This window comes from Artibeus jamaicensis, unplaced genomic scaffold (genome assembly GCF_021234435.1).
Source record: "Artibeus jamaicensis isolate MK-2021 breed Jamaican fruit bat unplaced genomic scaffold, CSHL_Jam_final contig_402, whole genome shotgun sequence".
Classification (NCBI taxonomy): Eukaryota; Metazoa; Chordata; class Mammalia; order Chiroptera; family Phyllostomidae; genus Artibeus; species Artibeus jamaicensis.
Genome location: NW_026521818.1, coordinates 11,966,572 through 11,984,124, shown reverse-complemented (window position 1 = coordinate 11,984,124; position 17,553 = coordinate 11,966,572). Strand labels below are relative to the sequence as shown.

The 17,553-nt window shown below is 37.7% G+C and overlaps 1 protein-coding gene and 1 pseudogene across 7 annotated transcripts in view; one reads left to right on the top strand and one right to left on the bottom strand.

Moving 5' to 3' along the window:
* The window catches only part of DMXL1 (Dmx like 1), a 168,612-nt gene extending 163,156 nt beyond the window's left edge, over nucleotides 1-5,456 (bottom strand). For 4 of the 7 annotated variants that reach the window (XM_053665316.1, XM_053665321.1, XM_037161532.2 and 1 more), the window contains exon 1: nucleotides 4,904-5,455. In XM_053665316.1, coding sequence (XP_053521291.1) covers nucleotides 4,904-4,990 — 87 coding nt within the window. In that variant the 5' untranslated portion in view covers nucleotides 4,991-5,455. Of the gene's footprint in view, nucleotides 1-4,903 lie in introns of all 7 variants that reach the window. The other 3 variants (XM_053665319.1, XM_053665318.1, XM_037161533.2) reach the window with 2 other exon arrangements.
* A 7-nt stretch (nucleotides 5,457-5,463) lies between these two features.
* On the top strand, nucleotides 5,464-13,258 carry LOC119061101 (prefoldin subunit 4-like; annotated as a pseudogene).
* The last annotated feature ends 4,295 nt before the right edge of the window (nucleotides 13,259-17,553 follow it).

Sequence of the window (17,553 nt, the reverse complement as noted above, 5' to 3'; positions counted from 1 at the left end):
ATAATACTGTATTGCATACTTAAAAATTGCTATGAGAGTAAACCTTTAATATTCCCACCATAACAACACAGCAGTAATTGAGTAAAAGACGTGTTAATTAACCTTATTGTGCTAAACATTTCACTATATACATATATATATAATCATCACATTGTATATTTTAAGCTTACACAATGACTTATGCCAATTATATATTAATAAAACTGGGGGCAAAAGAGCTAAATCGGTACAGATGATCGAAACTAGGTATCATCCAAAGTGACTTGAAATAGACATTTTGTTACAGGTAGCTCTAATAATTATTAAAATTATTTCAAGTCTCTATGGTTTATATAACATGATGAAGTAATAAGGAAATACATGCTTGCACATGCACACAAACAGGAAAAAACCTGTAAATTAAATTAAACCTTTAATTTAAAATGGCTACACATAAATTTAAAATATTTTGCCACTAAATTCTTTAATAAAAATCATCTATCTACCAGTTTTAAATAAAAACCTAAGATGTAGCACAACAAATTATATTTCTAGAATAAAATCTAAACTACTTTTACAGATTTTTCTAAAATAAATTATTCTCAAAGACTCACTTCAAGGTGCCTTGGCTATATTGTGGAAGGTTATCAAAACCATAAGAACAGCACTGGTTTATCAAATAAACTGTCATGTTATTTTGTCTTCAAAGTTAATATGCAAAGTTAATTGGTACACTAGCTGCTTCTGATTATAATCAGAGCAATCTATGACTAACCAATTAAAATTAAATTGACAAATAAAAATCTTTACTATTAGACACATGTGATGTTAGGTTTACTGACTGAGAGTAAATGAGATGCACAGGAAAAACTGAGTTCATATGTATGCTAGCAAGCATACAATAAAAACATGATATTTAACTTTAAATTTTGGCAGACAACCATCTGGAATATTCTAAATTTCAAAAATTATCTAAGGCTGTAAGAGTCAGTATTCTAATCTGGAAATCCTGAGATTTCTGTAAAACATTTAGATTTCCTGTTTTTACCAACAATGCCAGGTAAATATTCCAAAGAATATCTTCCTGGTATATTTCCTGGATAAATTACTTATATTTGGTATGTTGTAATTAATGTTATTCTCACTTTTAAAAAACAATGTTAAGAATTAGTACTACTTCAATAATCTTAAAGGCACTTTAATTCTATTTAAAACATAGTATTTTAAAACAGGACACATTTTTAAAACAAAGTCTAATGTAATACTCATAATGGCATATGAATACCACAATAATCTCTTTCTCCAGGTGTGAACAGTATTAAACTTTTCCCTCCTGTACTCTCTCCACCCACAAAGATCCACATTCCCCCTGCAAAAAAAAAAGAACCTTTCCATCGACCCACCTTTAATGTATTCTATGGAGTAGCCATTTTCAACCAGTGTTCCACAATAATTTTTTAAAACATACAAAACCTGACTATTCAGTCAGGGGCACCGACCTCTTCTCCTTTAAATTGTCAAATAAATAAATGCCAACCGCCCACACAATAACCATCCAGTGTGAATGCCCTGTCTTGAACAATAAATACATCATCATATAATAGAGCTGCAACTTACTGGTTATGTTGCATATTAAAACTGCATCTGATTGGTACCAGAATCCTTATATATATAAGCATAGGCACCTGATTTTTTTAAAAAGTCACTCTGGAGCAAGAAAGGTAGGTAATTGCTATTACCACCACCACCACTACTACTACTACTACTATTGTAAATCAATCAAAATTATACCTATTTTTTGTCAGAGCATGCAAAAAATATATTTTTTGGCCTGCTGCCAAATTTTCATAGTTTATGTGTTCCATGCGATGAAAAATATTGAAAATCACTGCTCTAGAGTGAATAAAAGATAAACTAAAGGATGCTTATTATGACAAAAAGTAGAGGAAGGAGAATGCTAATTAAGCCTTAATCTTCTACCAACAGCCAGATAGTTGAAGTCAGTCTCCTCACTTCTAATCTGGCTCACCTTGGCTGGGAACACTGGGTTTCCTAATTCAAAAGGGAACCTGGACCTATGTTTACTTTCCCTCCTATAACAAAGACATTTAAATCCATAGTAGACACAGGAAGTCAAATAGTAAAACAATCTATTTGCTCTCAGAAATTATTTCGCTTTCCATTTCATTCAGAACAGTTTCAATACTAAGTATAAATAAATTACAAAATGAAAAAAAATTTTAAAAAGTTTACACTTTTACCTGCCCCATGTAAACAACTAACTATATGGGACCAGACTGGAAATCAAATCCGGCTAATGACTCTAGTATTAGGTCTCATCAGTACTTTAATTGCTGTTCTAGATGCTCACAATGAAACCATGCAAGACATATACAAGGTAAGGCTGGTTAATGATACAATGAAAGTGCAAACAGTGCTTTGAAAATATGAGATATGGTCACTGCCTACTGGAAGCTTTCATACTAAGAGCAAAGTCAAAATAGTTTAATGCCGGTTTAAGTAGCAAAAAGGTATCTAATTCTTGAATATAGTAACTGTATCAGTCATTGTATATTTTAAACTCTAGACCCCAAGAAATGGCATTCAATTTCATTTTAATGTACAACTTGACACACTTTACAGGAAAACAGGGTTTCAACTCTTGTAATCTTTCAATACAAAAACAGATAAGTTATCTGCAAACATGCAAACAGGGACAAAGAAACACAGGACTGTCTTCACAGAATGCATAACATACCAAGAGGAATAAAAGAATTCTTCACAGGGGGCCTGTGAGAAAAAGACTTCATGTCCTTACCTTAAGTAAAACTGGAATTTAGAGAGTTTTTTTTTTTTAGTCTGCACATACCATGTACCATTAATGTTTGCTATTTTTCTATCAAAGAAAAAGAATTCAAAATCAAAAGTGGTTAAAAAATAAAATTCAAGATGTAAACAGTAGATTCTGCTCTTAACATAAAAGAAAAATGGGCAATTCCAAGAGAGGTAAATTTAATATATATATATTTTCCCCCAGGAAACTGAGGGCAAAAAATTTAGTTTATAGCAGAACTATCAACTCAGTGTCAGAAATGAATTGGCTGCAAAAGAAAAAAGGTGATTGTCAATCCTTAAACTACCACCAAAACTACAGAGAACTGGGTCTCTTCACACTAAACAACAAAAAATTATTTTTGCTTTATTTACTGGAACACTTCCTGAGATCTTGAAGAAATCTTCAGTAGGCTTGGTGGGAGAAGATTAAAGTCTGGTGTATGGAAATGGACTTTAAAATTCAGCAGGAGGGAGCAACAAGCTGCATGATGGTGTAGGAGACTACATATAATTTGGCACATTAACTCGCCTCTCCTTTAAAATAACATGGAGGCATGCAGCAAAGTTTTATATACACTTTAGATGGATCATCTACGTACATAAATATGTGCTTTGAAGTTCACACCACTGCTTACATAGATCCTTCAAGTTCTTACAATTTATGTAGGAGCACTCACATAACTTTATAGATGTTACCATCTTATGATCTCCACTGAGAAAACTTCCTTGAGTAGATGCTGTCTATTCTCTCCCTCTAAACAGCAAGAGCAGAGGGTCATACACAACTGCAGTTGTTCACTCAAGCCTCCGAGTTCACTCTTCTGAGTATTCTGGCTAGGTTAACATTTAGAATTACAATCTCCAAAACTGCTAGGGTCAAGTGCAAGCTGACACGTGCATATGTGACTGTACAGAGGAAGTACAGACCATTTTAAAACAAACTATTTGGTTGGCATAAATCTAAGCACAATCCAGGAATTAAATGCCTGCACCATGTTAAATAATAACCATTATTTATTCTGACTGACAAAGACAACAAATACAAAAGTCAAAAGTAGACAAAAAGAAAAACTGGTATCTGTCAAGTGGTTTACTTTGTTTCACTTGTTTATGCAAACTTTAGTTTTACTTTTAATCATAACTAAGCGCTAGTTACACAAGTTATAGCGTCAGCATTATAAATACATTCTCCAAATATAGAGTTATGATGTGAATACTGACTTACAGTTTGAAGTTATTATAAAAACTATAATTAAGGCAGAAATTTCCATTATAGTAGTAAGAACACAGAAATCTTGGGGCCCTCTTCCTTCCAATATCTGGATAAGACTAACGAAAAAACAAATCACTTTCATTAAACCTTAACCTTGAATTATCACTACAGAGCAAAAAAGGAGTTTTGCTGGAAACAGTAATACAACTTTTAGTAACTGATGTAAGCAGTACAAAATAACTAAGTTCCCCAGGATACTAAACGGTTACAGATGAAATTTAATGGACCACAGGAGTAAATTATTTATGAAAAATATTTTTTTCTTTCTAAAGTTATTCCTCAGTAAATTTGAAGAAAAATGGAAAGCGCTGTTTCCCTACATTTTTAACCCATGTTACTTGTTAACACTTGGTAACTGAAGACATCCACTCTAACTACAAGGATACTTGTCCTTAATTTAGAATAACAAATGAAATCCATCCCAACTATTTCTAAACTTAACAATTTTTGCCTATGCAGTGGAATAATAAAAAGCGTCCCACTACCGCCCCCCCCCCGCCCCTACACGATTTTTGTGTAAACGACAGTGGCATGCCCAAGGACAGCAGACTAAACCCTTAAAACACCCCACAAAACAGTCTGGCTTCCGAGTTTAGGGTCTGCACAGTAAGCACCTAAAAGACCGAAGGTTTCTGCCCCCGGCCTCCTCAAGGCCAGCTGCGCCGGACCCCAGGGGACGGGGGACTCTGTGAGGACCTGGGGGACTCCCAGAGGAGCGGCGGCGCGTGCTCGGCCTCTGCCGGTCATTCGGGGCCGAGTCTGGCTGACTCAGGGACGCCGACACATCACAGGCGACGCGGAGCCTCCCTTACTCACCGTGAAGTGCTGGTCTCCAACGCTGCCCACGGAGAAGCAGTGGTCGCCGGGGTTCACAGCCCCAGTCAGCACTTGGTGCAGGTTCATGTCGGCGCCTTAGTCCAGCAACGGACACTGCGGACCGCTCATGCTCAGGATCAGTGGCGGCTTCCCTCCCTCCTTCCCTCAGGGGCGGCGGCGGCCGCTCAGGGGCCGCAACCCTGACAGCGGCGGGCGCCAGGAACCCGGGCCGCTCAGCTGGGGCCCGGAGCTCATCCCGAGCCCGGGCTGGCTAGGCCTGAAGGGGGCGGGCCCCCGGGAGGCAGGGTGCCGAGCTAGTGGGAGCACCTGTCACAACCAGCGCAGGCCCAGGTGAAGCTCGGGATCCACTCAGAGACCGCGACCCGGGCCGGCTCAACGGCCTGAAAGGCCCCGCTGTCCACACACTTCTGGGGTCTGGGTGCCTGCTCTTGACTCAGGCCGAGTAGCGTGGGCAGCACTCGCTTGCCCTCCACGCCAAAGCTGTCCCTTCCCGGCTGTGGTGTCCGCCACCCCAACAGGCCTGGACTGCTCACTACTTGTCTCCAGGTCCTTTCGCCCAAAATATCGCGAGATTTCCCGCAGGAAAACGGAGTAATGCGGTAGAGTCTTTTTTTTTTTTTTTTTTAACTACTGTACAGTTTACCAATCAGCAAGTGGGTAAGAAAACTTCTCTTCTTGATGCTGGCCAATCCTGAGCTCCAATCCACCTAGGGTTCCTCCCACTACAGAGGAAAGACGGGTGTTTTAGAGGCTTGAGATCCACTTTGTTCATTTGGTTGTTGAACTTAAGGATCTTGGTAGAGATGTAATGATCCTAGCATGAGATGACAGTTTTTAAGTCACGCTTTAGGTTAGGGTTGTCTGAATGTTACGCCAGAAAATGTAAAAGGGTGAATGAAGTACGTTAGAAATGGAATTGTGGTGTCCTGGGTCCTAAGAGAGACTACAAATCCCAAGAAGCACCGCTCCTGTAGGCGGCTCTGGAGTACACCACTTAGAGGCGACTCTGGAATTGTCGCTATCCTGGGTTAAGGGTACCTGCGTTTCTAACTTACTGATTTAGACACTTGACAAGTTCTAAAATGTTTTTGCCTAAGTTTCTCAGAAACATGCGTTTTGAAGTCGTGCTATAATAATCCTGCCTCCTCAGCCCTGTGTTGAATGTTTTGGAAAACCTAAAAATTCCGGTTAGTGTCACAGTTACAACTGAGATTCCAACTCTCCTTGTTTTTTGACACGTTTTGTATTACTATTGATATACATTTGTTTTTACAGGGTTCTGCAGAAGTAATGCTTGCTTTAGAGTGGTTGGTAGGGTAATAATATACGTGTAATAATTTATAGTTTCAATTTGAAAATTTTACCTAAAATGCCATATGGTGTGCTTGAGTGTGATATTGTTATGTTACAAATTGCATGCATATGATTTTTTTTTTAGTAATAAAAGATCTTGTAATAAAGTAATAAAAGATCTTGTAATGCCCGGTGTAGCTGAGTGGATTGAGTGGGACTGTGAACCAAAAGATTGGGGTTTGATTCCCAGTCAGGGCACATGCCTGGGTTGCAGGCCAGTTCCCAGCAGGGGACACACGAGAGGCAACCATACATTGATATTTCTCTCCTTCTCTCTTTCCCTTTCCCTCTAAAGATAAATAAATAAATAATTTTTAAAAGATCTTGTAGTAAAAATGGGGGCATTATATGTGCGGGACTCTGTATGTATCCTCCCGGACCCTGTTAGGGGCAGACTGTGCCCTGCTCATCTCCGTATCCCCTAGTATTCAGCACAGTGCCAGTTCCAATTTATAAATTTCATTTCAGTAAATGTTAAATGAATGAATGTAAACAGGAACTCTCCACCTAATAAAAATAGTAATTTCTTAAATTAATCTATTTTATATACTTTTGTTGCAGTAAAAAAAAAAAATGGAGCCTTCATATTAATACCTGGTTGGAAGGAGTACTGGTCTAACAGGGTGCAGCCAAGAGAGGGTGGCCCAAAAAAGGGATTTGGAATGGGGTCCAGAACTCAGGGTGTCCAGGAAATATTAGAAAGACATATAAAATGTCCTCACCCCTTCACCCTACAGGTGTGAGTTGGGGGAAGGGACCAATGGAGCAGGAATATGCAGAGCTGTTTTGTACAGCAGCAGCTTTGCAGCTAACCTCTGGCATGGTCATTTAACATATCTCTAACCTTTAACTGGTTTCATAGATATGTTAAATAGCTGTGGCCATGCTTTGAGCCAGGGAGAAGGGAGTGACTTCTACCCAAGATGTAACTGGGGCAGGTCCCCAAGTTACAGTGCCTGCGTGAGAGCTTGGAGATGATTGGCTCCATGACATGGGACCATGCCTGCCCAGACCCACTATGGCAGCCCAGTAAAGCTGGGAGGATATGGGAGTGCTGGCAAGTGTAGCTGATTGTAGGAGGAGTTAGAAATGGGGCTGCAGAGGAGGATTGGTGTGGGGATTTAAACCCAGACATGGCAGCCACGTGAGAGAAAGCCATGCTTCTGGCAGAGTGGAGACTCCCGAAGCCATGTGAGAGAGAGAGAGGACCACGTGGCTGTGGCAGTGAGTAGAGCCACACACTTTTGGACAGAGTGGGGACCCCTGCACCTGGGGGTAGAGAGAATCACCATGTGACTTTAGCAGAGAATTGCCACTTGGCTTTGGCAGAGTGGCAACCCTCCCCTCCTCCGCAGTTCTGGTGTAGGAAAGAACCATGCAGTTTTGGCCAAAGTGCATACCCCTGCAGCTGTGGTAGAATAGGACCACGCAGCTTTGGGGTACTCCCTTTGGCCACGTGGCCTGGGAAGCAGGAGAGACTTTGCCTGGAAAATGGGTACAAAGAACTCTTGCCAGGAGGCCATGAGAAGGTGCCACATGGCTTTGGATTAATTAGAGATCCTGCCTGTACAGCGACACAGCTGATGGTGCCAGTAGCCTGAAACAAGGCTATGTGCTTCTTTTCCTGAGTTACAGTACCCTGAATTAGGGGCAGGGGCAGAAGGAAGCACTGTTTGCATCTGTGGGTATCCTAAAGGACTTCGATATTTTAAATGAAGACCGTAGGTCACTACTTCAAGTCTGTATAGCATTAAATAAACATTTTCTTTCCTTTTCACAAATCTCTGGCATTGAGAGACGTCTTTCCTATAGGGTGGTGGACATAATGATCCTTGGCCCCTTTTGTTCTGTAACACTAGTAATTTTACTTCATTTTGCTTTCCTTAAGTTTTTTGCAATGTACATTCACTTTGTTTTGAAGGAAAAGTTTACTTAAAAACCAAGTTTAAGAGCCATCTCTCATCTTTTTAAATAATTTTGTAAATTTTTAAAATTTATTTATTTATTTATCGTTAGAGGGGAAGGGAGGGAGAGAGGGAGAGAAATGTCAATGTGTGGTTGCTTCTCACATGTCCCCTGCTGGGAATTGGCCTGCAACCCAAACATGTACCCTGACCGGGGATCAAACCGCAGTTGTTTGGTTCTCAGACCCACACTCAATCCACTGAGCTACACTAGCCAGCGCCCATTTTTTAAATTTGAAAGATGTAAAAGAATTCTATTATTTATTTCAGTCCTTTTATAAAAATGAGGGACTTAAAACTTAATTTGTGATTAAAAGCACTATTCTATTGAGTTCTAACATATTTACAGTTTAATTTGTATTTTAATTATTAATTAAATTTTTATTTAAATATAAGTGTTATATTGTAGACTCTAAATCAAGATTTTTCTATGTCTTCTGTAAATTTTGTCTCTGGCTCTAAAGCTTAACATGTTTACTCATTCCAACCTACCAAGTTTTTTATTTTGAAGGGCATCCAGTATAGCAAACTGAGAGAAAGTACACAACCTAGTAGTTAGGAAACCTGAGATCTACTTCTAATTTTGCTGTGTAACCTTGGAAAGTCTTGTTAATTTTAAGACTCTTTCCTTATCTGTAAAATTAGCAAATGTAACCTGATTATCATTTTGCTTGGTTTTTTCATTCATACAACTCTGTACATCTGTTAACCTTTATTAAATTCCTTTAGCCTTGAGATATATTCCGTGAGTTAGAATCCTGGCTTAACTACTCAAATTACTTAATCTCCCATGCTTTACTTTTCTTGTCTATGAAGTGAGAATAGTAGATTTTTTTTTCAGAATTCAATGGATGTTAGGAATTTTATTATTTTATTTTTAAATAAACCTAACGTTTTGACATATACTTCCTCTTTCTAAGGTTTCCCAAACAGTGTCAAGCTTCAGTCCAAATCACATTTTCCAGGGACATTTAAGACTGCCTCAAATGCTCTTAAGGCCATTCCAGTCTATATCCAAAACTATAGAGTTACAAAAGCTAATGAAAAACAAGAACATTCTTTTGCCTCTGTCTACTGTCAACAAAGAGTAGACTATATATTTCATTGGCCAAAAAATTTTATTCAGGGAAAAGAAAGGATTTCAATCCAGTGCATAAAGCCATGCTGTATCAGACATAAGAAGAAAAGAGCAAGAAGGAAGTTCTTATTAGAGGAAAAAGGGAAGTGATAGAGAGGGGCCATTGTGACCATAAAGCTTTGTTATAAAAACTGAGCTCTTCCCACAGGGCTTTCCCTATGGATGAAGGATGAACGGTGTGAAAGCTCTTTCCACAGGTCCTCCTGATTCCTGTTTTGCTTAACGTCTCTGTCATTAATTATGACACCTTTTATCTGAAATACTTTACCACCTCATTAAATTGCCCATTAAACTCTCTATCTCTGATATACAGGAGAATGAATTATTTCACTAAAACAACTAAATGCTTGTAATTATCTATTACTTCCCCTGCAACTCTGGACTGCTGTCTGGTTTTATATAGCCTTTGAGCTAAGAATGTTTTTTTACATTAAAAATGTTTTTTATCTTCACCCAAAGAAATTTTTTCATTGTTTTTTTGGGGGGGAGGTGGAGAGAGAGACATTGATGTGAGAGAAGAACATCAATTGGTTGCCTTCTGTACACACCCTGACCAGAGATCAAACCTGCAACCTAGCTGTGTGCCCTTGGTCAGGAATTGAACCCACAATCTTTTGGTCTATGGGACAATGCTCCAATCAACTGAGCCATACTGACCAGGGTTTACATTTTTAAATGGTTGAAAAAATCAATGCAAGAATAATTAATGGTACATGAAAACTATATGAACCTCACATGCTCATTAATAAAATTGTATTGGAACACAAACAAGCATAGTATCCGTGGCTGCTTTCACACTACAATTGCAAAATTGAGTAGTTTCAACAGAGACCATATAGCCTGCAAAGCCAAAAGTATTTACTCTTTGGCCCTTTCAAGAAAAAGTTTGCTGATTCTTGACCTTTGGGAAGGATTCTCTACTGCTCTGTGAGCTATGGAATAGTTTTTGCTACGCAGAATTGTTATTGTACTGTATGGCAGCTTAGTTAGCATAACATTAACATTAATTATTATACAAGCATATTTAATATATCTATTGTATGTATCCCTGATTCCCCAGTATTTATTTTAGCACAGAGTAGAAACTCACTAATAGTTGAATGCAAAGATGAAGATAGACAGAACCTTACTTACATATATTTAAAAGTTTCCTTGAAAGAACTATCCCAGAGAGGTAGCCATAGATAATCCTTTTGCTTTAAACTGCTGCTCTTCATAAATCACCTCGTAATGTCACTCACCTCTTCTTAACAATGGTCTACCCAATTCTAAATCCAGTCCTGACTTCTTATTCAACCTGAGTGTCACTCTAACCTTGTGACAATAGTAAGGAAAAGAAATGGAGGATAAGGTAAATTACACAGGTCTCTGCTTTTCAGCATGCTCTCGCTGTAACCTTCTCCCCAGAGCTACAAATCTAACTCCCAACACAGCACACACATACACACAAACATACACAATCCCAGGGAATTCTTGAATCTAATTATTCCCTCAACTGTAATATCATTATTTCCCTTGAATGCTCAAAGGTTGTGTGTTTTTGTATTTTTTTAGAGTTTTTTTTCAGTTTCTTTAGTTTTATTTCTAAAACTGTTATTAAGAAATAAAAGAGGAAGGCTGGCTGTAAAAAAGGAAGTCTTTTTCAAAAAGTAAGATTCTGTGTATTTTGCATTATTCCTAGCAGCAAAATCTCTTAGAAAACAAAGTACTGCAGTTTCTGGGGCTGGCAGGCCAAAGAGAAACTATGCTTTCTTCAGTGCTAGTTGTAAAGGGGAAGGGACACTTTTATTAAAGACTCAATGGTGGTGACAGTGTAAAGAAAGGAAACAGGCTAAATTCTGAGATCGTTGTGGCAGAAAAGAAGTGTATAGGAAGCCAACTCAGATTGAGAAGTAATCATGCCTCTTTCTCATTCTCCACTTTCCTTGTATTACCCTCCTCCCAGCCACCCTCATCCTAAACTCATCTGTGTAAATCCATTTCTTCCCAGGACCCTGCCACTGCAGCCACCAATAGAAGCTTCGGTCCTCATTGCCAGCACCCAATAAATGAGGGAGGTTAGCAGTAAAGGGAGTCCCTAATCCTGTAACTAAGGTTGAATTGGGGTGGGGGCTCTGTTGCTGAATTTCTTGCAAACATTCCAAACTCATTATCTCATAAAAATAATATGAGGGACCCTGTGCAACTAAGACATTGACTGCCCCAGGACCCTGCCTGTACTGCCAACAGCAACCTTGGTATAGCAATATTAATCAGGAATATTATCGGTTATATATATGTTTGAGCAATGATACAGGACCCTAGCCATCATTTATAATGTTACTATGGAAAAATTAATTCCAGTATCTCTAAAATTTGGAGATTGCCATTAAATACTCTTGGCTCACACTCACTCAGCTGGAACTTTCTCCACCCTTAAGGTGTTTGCATGTAAAGGGCAGTTATTGATAAAAGCTACTGTTTATTAAACACCCACTGTATAATGGAATAGCCATGTTCTTTATCTTATTTAAGTCTCAAAACACAATAAGGATAATATCTCTGTGTTCTAAATAAAGAAACCTAGACTCAAAGAGATTAAATAACTTGCCCAAGGTCATATTAGATTCGTGTCAAATCATCACCCAAGAATTTGAACTCAGATCTCTTAGGCTGCATAGGCCCTCTATGTGTTCTCCAAAATCTCCTGAAACCCAAGGTGAATACAACCATCACCTTAGCCTGGTTGGGTAAGGTGCTGGCAAGGTAAGAAGAGACAGGAAAGGTGAGTCAACTTCTTTAAATTCATCTTTAGTGATCCTCTGGTAGAAAGCAACAACAACAACTATCTTTTAAAACAGTTTTTTCCTTCACAATGAAGGAAAGCTCACCTTCTTACCTTATTCCCACTCTGAAACTATAAAGGCCAGCCTTTTAAAAAAATAGGTAAAGTAAACATCTCCAACCAAAAAACTCCCTGAGACTCAGCCAATTAGGGAAATATTCACTTGGTTAAAGGCAAATACTTCTAAGAAAAATTTTGATCTATAAGTCACACCAAACAGTTATGTCTTTTATCAAGATGAGGCTCTTCTTGTGCCTATTGGAATTTTCATTAGGATGAAGCAGAAGTCAAGAGATGTAATTTCGCTCTTTCTCCTTTTCTCCATCATTGTGGTGTGTGCAGTTGACTCTGTTTCTTTCAAATTTTCAGAATCGAATAACTACTGGCATGAAGATAAGAGCCACCATGAAGGCATCTGCAGAAGATGTCGATGTTACTTTGGAAGATCAACAAGTGATAAGCAGATTTGCAGAGAAAACAAGTAGAATCTCAGAGATGAAGGAAGAAATAGATGTAAAAAAGAAATAACTCCAAAGTTTATAAGATGCTTCTAAGGATATCATGTTTTCAGATGACAACTCTCTAATGATACCTTATTAAATTGGCAATGCTTTCATTAGCCATTCTCAAGAAGAAACATAAGAAAGGATAGAATAAGCAAAGAAAAAAATGCAAAAATAAATTGATGCTTTTAAATTGGAGTGCAAATAATTTAGCTGGTGTTAGCAGATTTAAAATGTCAGTTATATGCAAAATTTAAGAGCAACATAAACTTTGAAGCTGATGAAAGTTAAACATTTTTATAATACTCTAAAAATGTGTTTAATAAACTTGAATATTGTTTAAATCTTTTCCCTTCTTCACATGTTATAGAGCCCTGGATGGTGTGGCTCAGTGGATTGAGTACCGGCCTGCAAATCAAAAAAAAAGGTCTGTGCTTTGATTCACGGTCAGGGCACATGCCTGGCTTATGGGCCAGGTCCCCAGTTGGGGGCATGTGAGAGGCAACTAACGGATGTATTTCTCACACAATGATGTTTCTCTCTCTCTCTTTCTCCCTCATTTGTCCTCTCTCTAAAAATAAATAAAAATAAAATCTTTTAAAAAAATTAACGTGTAGAAAGCAAAACTTTCTTTTTTAAAACATTTTTATTTATTTAATGGACACTTGCCTATTTTCACATTGTACTTACTTATTTCATATTTTAAAAAGAAGACAGTATTCATCTATGTATTTTGCATAACAATTACATCAAGTGTTGTATTTTTAAGTCAAGTTATTAAAATCAGTTAAGAAAAAGAAATGTAACTACTGGCCAAGAAACAAAAGCAGAATCTTCCCATTCCTCAGTGGATTCAGATGGTGTCTGGTAATAAAATAAGGTTCAACTCCAAAGGGAGACATTGGAGAAGAAACAAACTATGTCCATAAGGAATCTTACAAATGGGATGGCACACATATTTATACCACTTCAAGGTCACCTGCATCTTACCATATCACTCTGAAAATTTCACTACTGTCTGGACAGTTGAACTTGTTTTATTGGGAAAGTGGTGTTTGTTTCTATGCTTCTGCACTATTAGGCTGGTTTAGTAATAAACATGTGAGAACTTTCATTTTTTAAAAAAAAGTAATTTTGAAATGGAAAAAAGAGGCCATGTGGAAGACAACAGCAGAGAGTTTTATTTAGTCAGGTGCAACTTGTGCACAAGGGACACTTGGACAGAAATGAAGAAAAGAGATGATCGCAACCAAAATCCCAGAGTTATTTTGCTGATATTAACAAAATGATTGTCAAGCTTTATGAAGAAAGCAAAACACCCAAAATAGCGAACACAATATTGAAGAAGAATAAAGTCTGAAGACTGACACTACCCAATTTGAAGACTTACTATAAAACTACAGTTTTCAAGACAGTATGGTATTGGTGAAAGAATAGGCAAATGGGTCAATGGAACAGAATGCAGAGTCTGGAAATAGACTCACATAAATATAGGCAACAGATATTTGACAAGGGAGCAAAGGCAATTTGACAGTGGAGCAAAGATAGTCTTTTCAACAAATGGTGCTAAAAAAACTGGGCATCCACATGTCAGAAAAATAATCTAGAAACAGACTTTACACCCCTCACAAAACTAACTCAGAATGGATCATAGACCTAAATAATAAAACACAAAACTATAAAACTCCTAAAGGATAACAGGAGAAACTAGGCGACCTTAGGTTTAAAGATGACTTCTTAAATATAACACTAAAGACATGATTCATGAAAGAAACAGTGGATAAGCTGGAATTCATTTAAATAAAAAACTTCTGCTCTGTGAAAGACTATATCAGGGGAATGGGAAGACAGACCACAGGCTGGGCATACATATTTGCCAAAGACACATCTGATGAAGGACTGTTATACAAAACATACAAATAACTCTTAAAACGATATGAAAACAAATAACTGGTTAGGAAATGGGCCAAAGACTTTGATAGAAACCTTATCAAAGAAGATATACAGATAGCAAATAAGCATATGAGAAGATGCTCCACATCATATGTTATTCAGGAAAATGCAAATTAAAACAAGAGATACTGTCCCAAATTATCAGGATGGCCGAAATCTGGAACATTGTTAATACCAAATGACACTAAATGCTTACAAGGATGTGGAACAACAGGAAATCTCATTTATTGCTGGTGAAAATGCAAAATAGTACAGTTGCATTTGAAGACAAGCAGTTTCTTACAAAACTAAATTTGCTTTTGTTATATGATCTAGCAACTATGTTCCTTAATATTTACCTAGGAGTTTAAAACTTATATCCACACAAACACCTGCACACAGATATTCACAACAGCTTTATTATAACTGCCAAAACTTGGAAACAACCAAGATGTCCTTCAATAGGTGAATGGGTAAATAAACTGATACACCAGACAATGGAATATTATTCAGTGTTAAAAAGAAATGAGCTATTAGGCCATGATGAGTCATGGAGGACTTAAATAAATAAGTCCATTGCAACAAATACTCACTTAAATATTCCTAAGTGAAAGAAACCAATCTAAAAAGGCTACACACCATATGATTTTACCTATATGACATGCAGAAAAAACCAACTATGGAGACAGTAAAAAGATCAGTGACTGTCAGGATTGGGGGTTGCAGATAAATCGGTGGAATGCAGAGCCTTTTTAAGAGAGCAATGAAAATACTCTGTATGATACTATCGATGGGTACACGTCATTATACATTTGTCTGAGCCTATACAATGTGCAATTCCAAGATTAAACCCTAATATAAACTATAGATTTTGGGTGATTGAGATGTGTTAAGATATTGTGTAGCCAAAAAGCCCATTGTGTTTTTTCTATATGATGGCTCTGGTAGTGCTTAGTTGTCTTTAACTTCATGTGAAATAATTTCTTTTTTTAGTTTGTATTGTGACAGCTGTCATATCAGCATGCATTTTTAAAAAAATTATCAAAATGGGTGAATTTTTGTGCAGCCATTTTAATATTGAAGATGGAAGAAAATATGCAACATTTTTATGTTATTATGCTTTATTATTTCAAGATAAAAATGCAACAGAAATGCAAAAAGATAAAAAGATTTGTGCAGTGTATGGAGCAGATGCTGTGACTGATTGTACGTATCAAAAGTGGTTTGCAAAGTTGCTTGGTACTAATGACATTTTGGACAAATAATTCTTTGCTGTGGGGCTGTCTTATGCATTGGAAGATGTTTAGCAGCAACCCTGGCCTCTACCCACTGGAAACCAATAGTGGGAGGTAGCCAACATACTCAAAATACCCAAATCAATAATGTTATTGATAAAAATGAAAAAATGTGTCTTTCGTTTTGTGGAAAAAACTAAACAAACTTTTTGGCCAACCCAAAAGGTTCATCCATTGTAACAAATGTATCGCTGTGGTGAGGGATGTTGACAATGGGGAGGCTGTGCCTGTGTCAAGGCAGGGGTATTTGGGAAACCTGTGTTCCTGCCTCCTAATTTTACTGTGAACCTAAAATTTTTTTAAAAATATGGTCTTAAAAAGTGGGAAGGGCCCTGGCTGGTGTAGCTCAGCAGATTGAGCGCGGGCCTGCGAACCATGCGATCACGGTTCGATTCCCAGTCAGGGCACATGCCTGGGTTGTAGGCCAGTTCCCAGTGGGGGACACATGAGAGGCAACCACACACTGATGTTTCTCTCTCTCTCTTTCTCCTTTCCTTCCCCTCTCTCTGAAAATAAATAAATAAAATATTTTTAAAAAAAGTGGGAAGGGAAGCGTGGTTTTGGAAATCATCAGAGCCTTCCACTTCCCTCTAACTCAGCGATTTTCAACCTTTTCCATTTCCTGACACGTAAACTAAGGACTAAAATTCTTTGGCACACCAAAAAAATTTTTCTTTGTTGATTTGACAAAAAAAAAAAAGGTATAATGTTGATTCATCTGCACTGGAAGGCTATTGTTGTGTTGGCTGTTGTCATTTTTTTTTAATTTGACAATCTAATGGAAAAGAGGTCAGTGGCCCTGACTAAATAGTCAGGTATTGCAAGTTTTAAAAACTTGCCAGGCATGCCGGTTGAAAATTGCTGCTCTAGCAAAAAGGTAAGAACAGATAAGGAAGGTAAATTAATTTACAGAAATTTTGGAAATGTTTCTCAAGCATGGGGAATAATTTTAAAAGGCTGACATATTCTAAAAACAAATACAATAAAATGAGTGTGCAGGGGAAACTTTTTACCCAATTAGATTATAAACAAAGATTATTAGGAACTGTGCTTATCCTCTCTCATGAATTGATGAGACACAACATAAATTTTCTAGCAAAAGAAACTGCTGGACTCTTTTTTGCCTAAAACACCATTGCAAGTGCCCTTTGGGTGATCTATGTCTATGTAAGAGCTACTTGAATGGCCCCTTTAAGCATGCAATGTAAACCAAGGCTACTTCTGCTTAAAAAGAGGAGAATTAAATGGGTCACACATTTTGTTCACCAATGTATAACTAAACAACAAAACATATATATTCAAAAACAGCACCATTTTATCAGCAACAACCCCATTAGGAAAGACACACAACCTTGTAAGGTAAACCAGAGAAAGGAATGGCCAGCTGCACAAGTGGAGGTTTCTGCTGAGGCTTAGTGTGGCTCTACCTGCATCTCCCAGGAGCAATTCTCAGAAGTTAAAAACAATTCATAAGAATTCTCACAATAATCCCAAATTTAGAAGTAAGTGGATTGAGAATATATCCTTATTTTTCTCTTTGCTTAGAAAAATGGAAATGCCTGCTAGAGAATAGTAGATGAAAAGAGATATGGACAGCTAGAACCTGGGCTGCCCCTCACG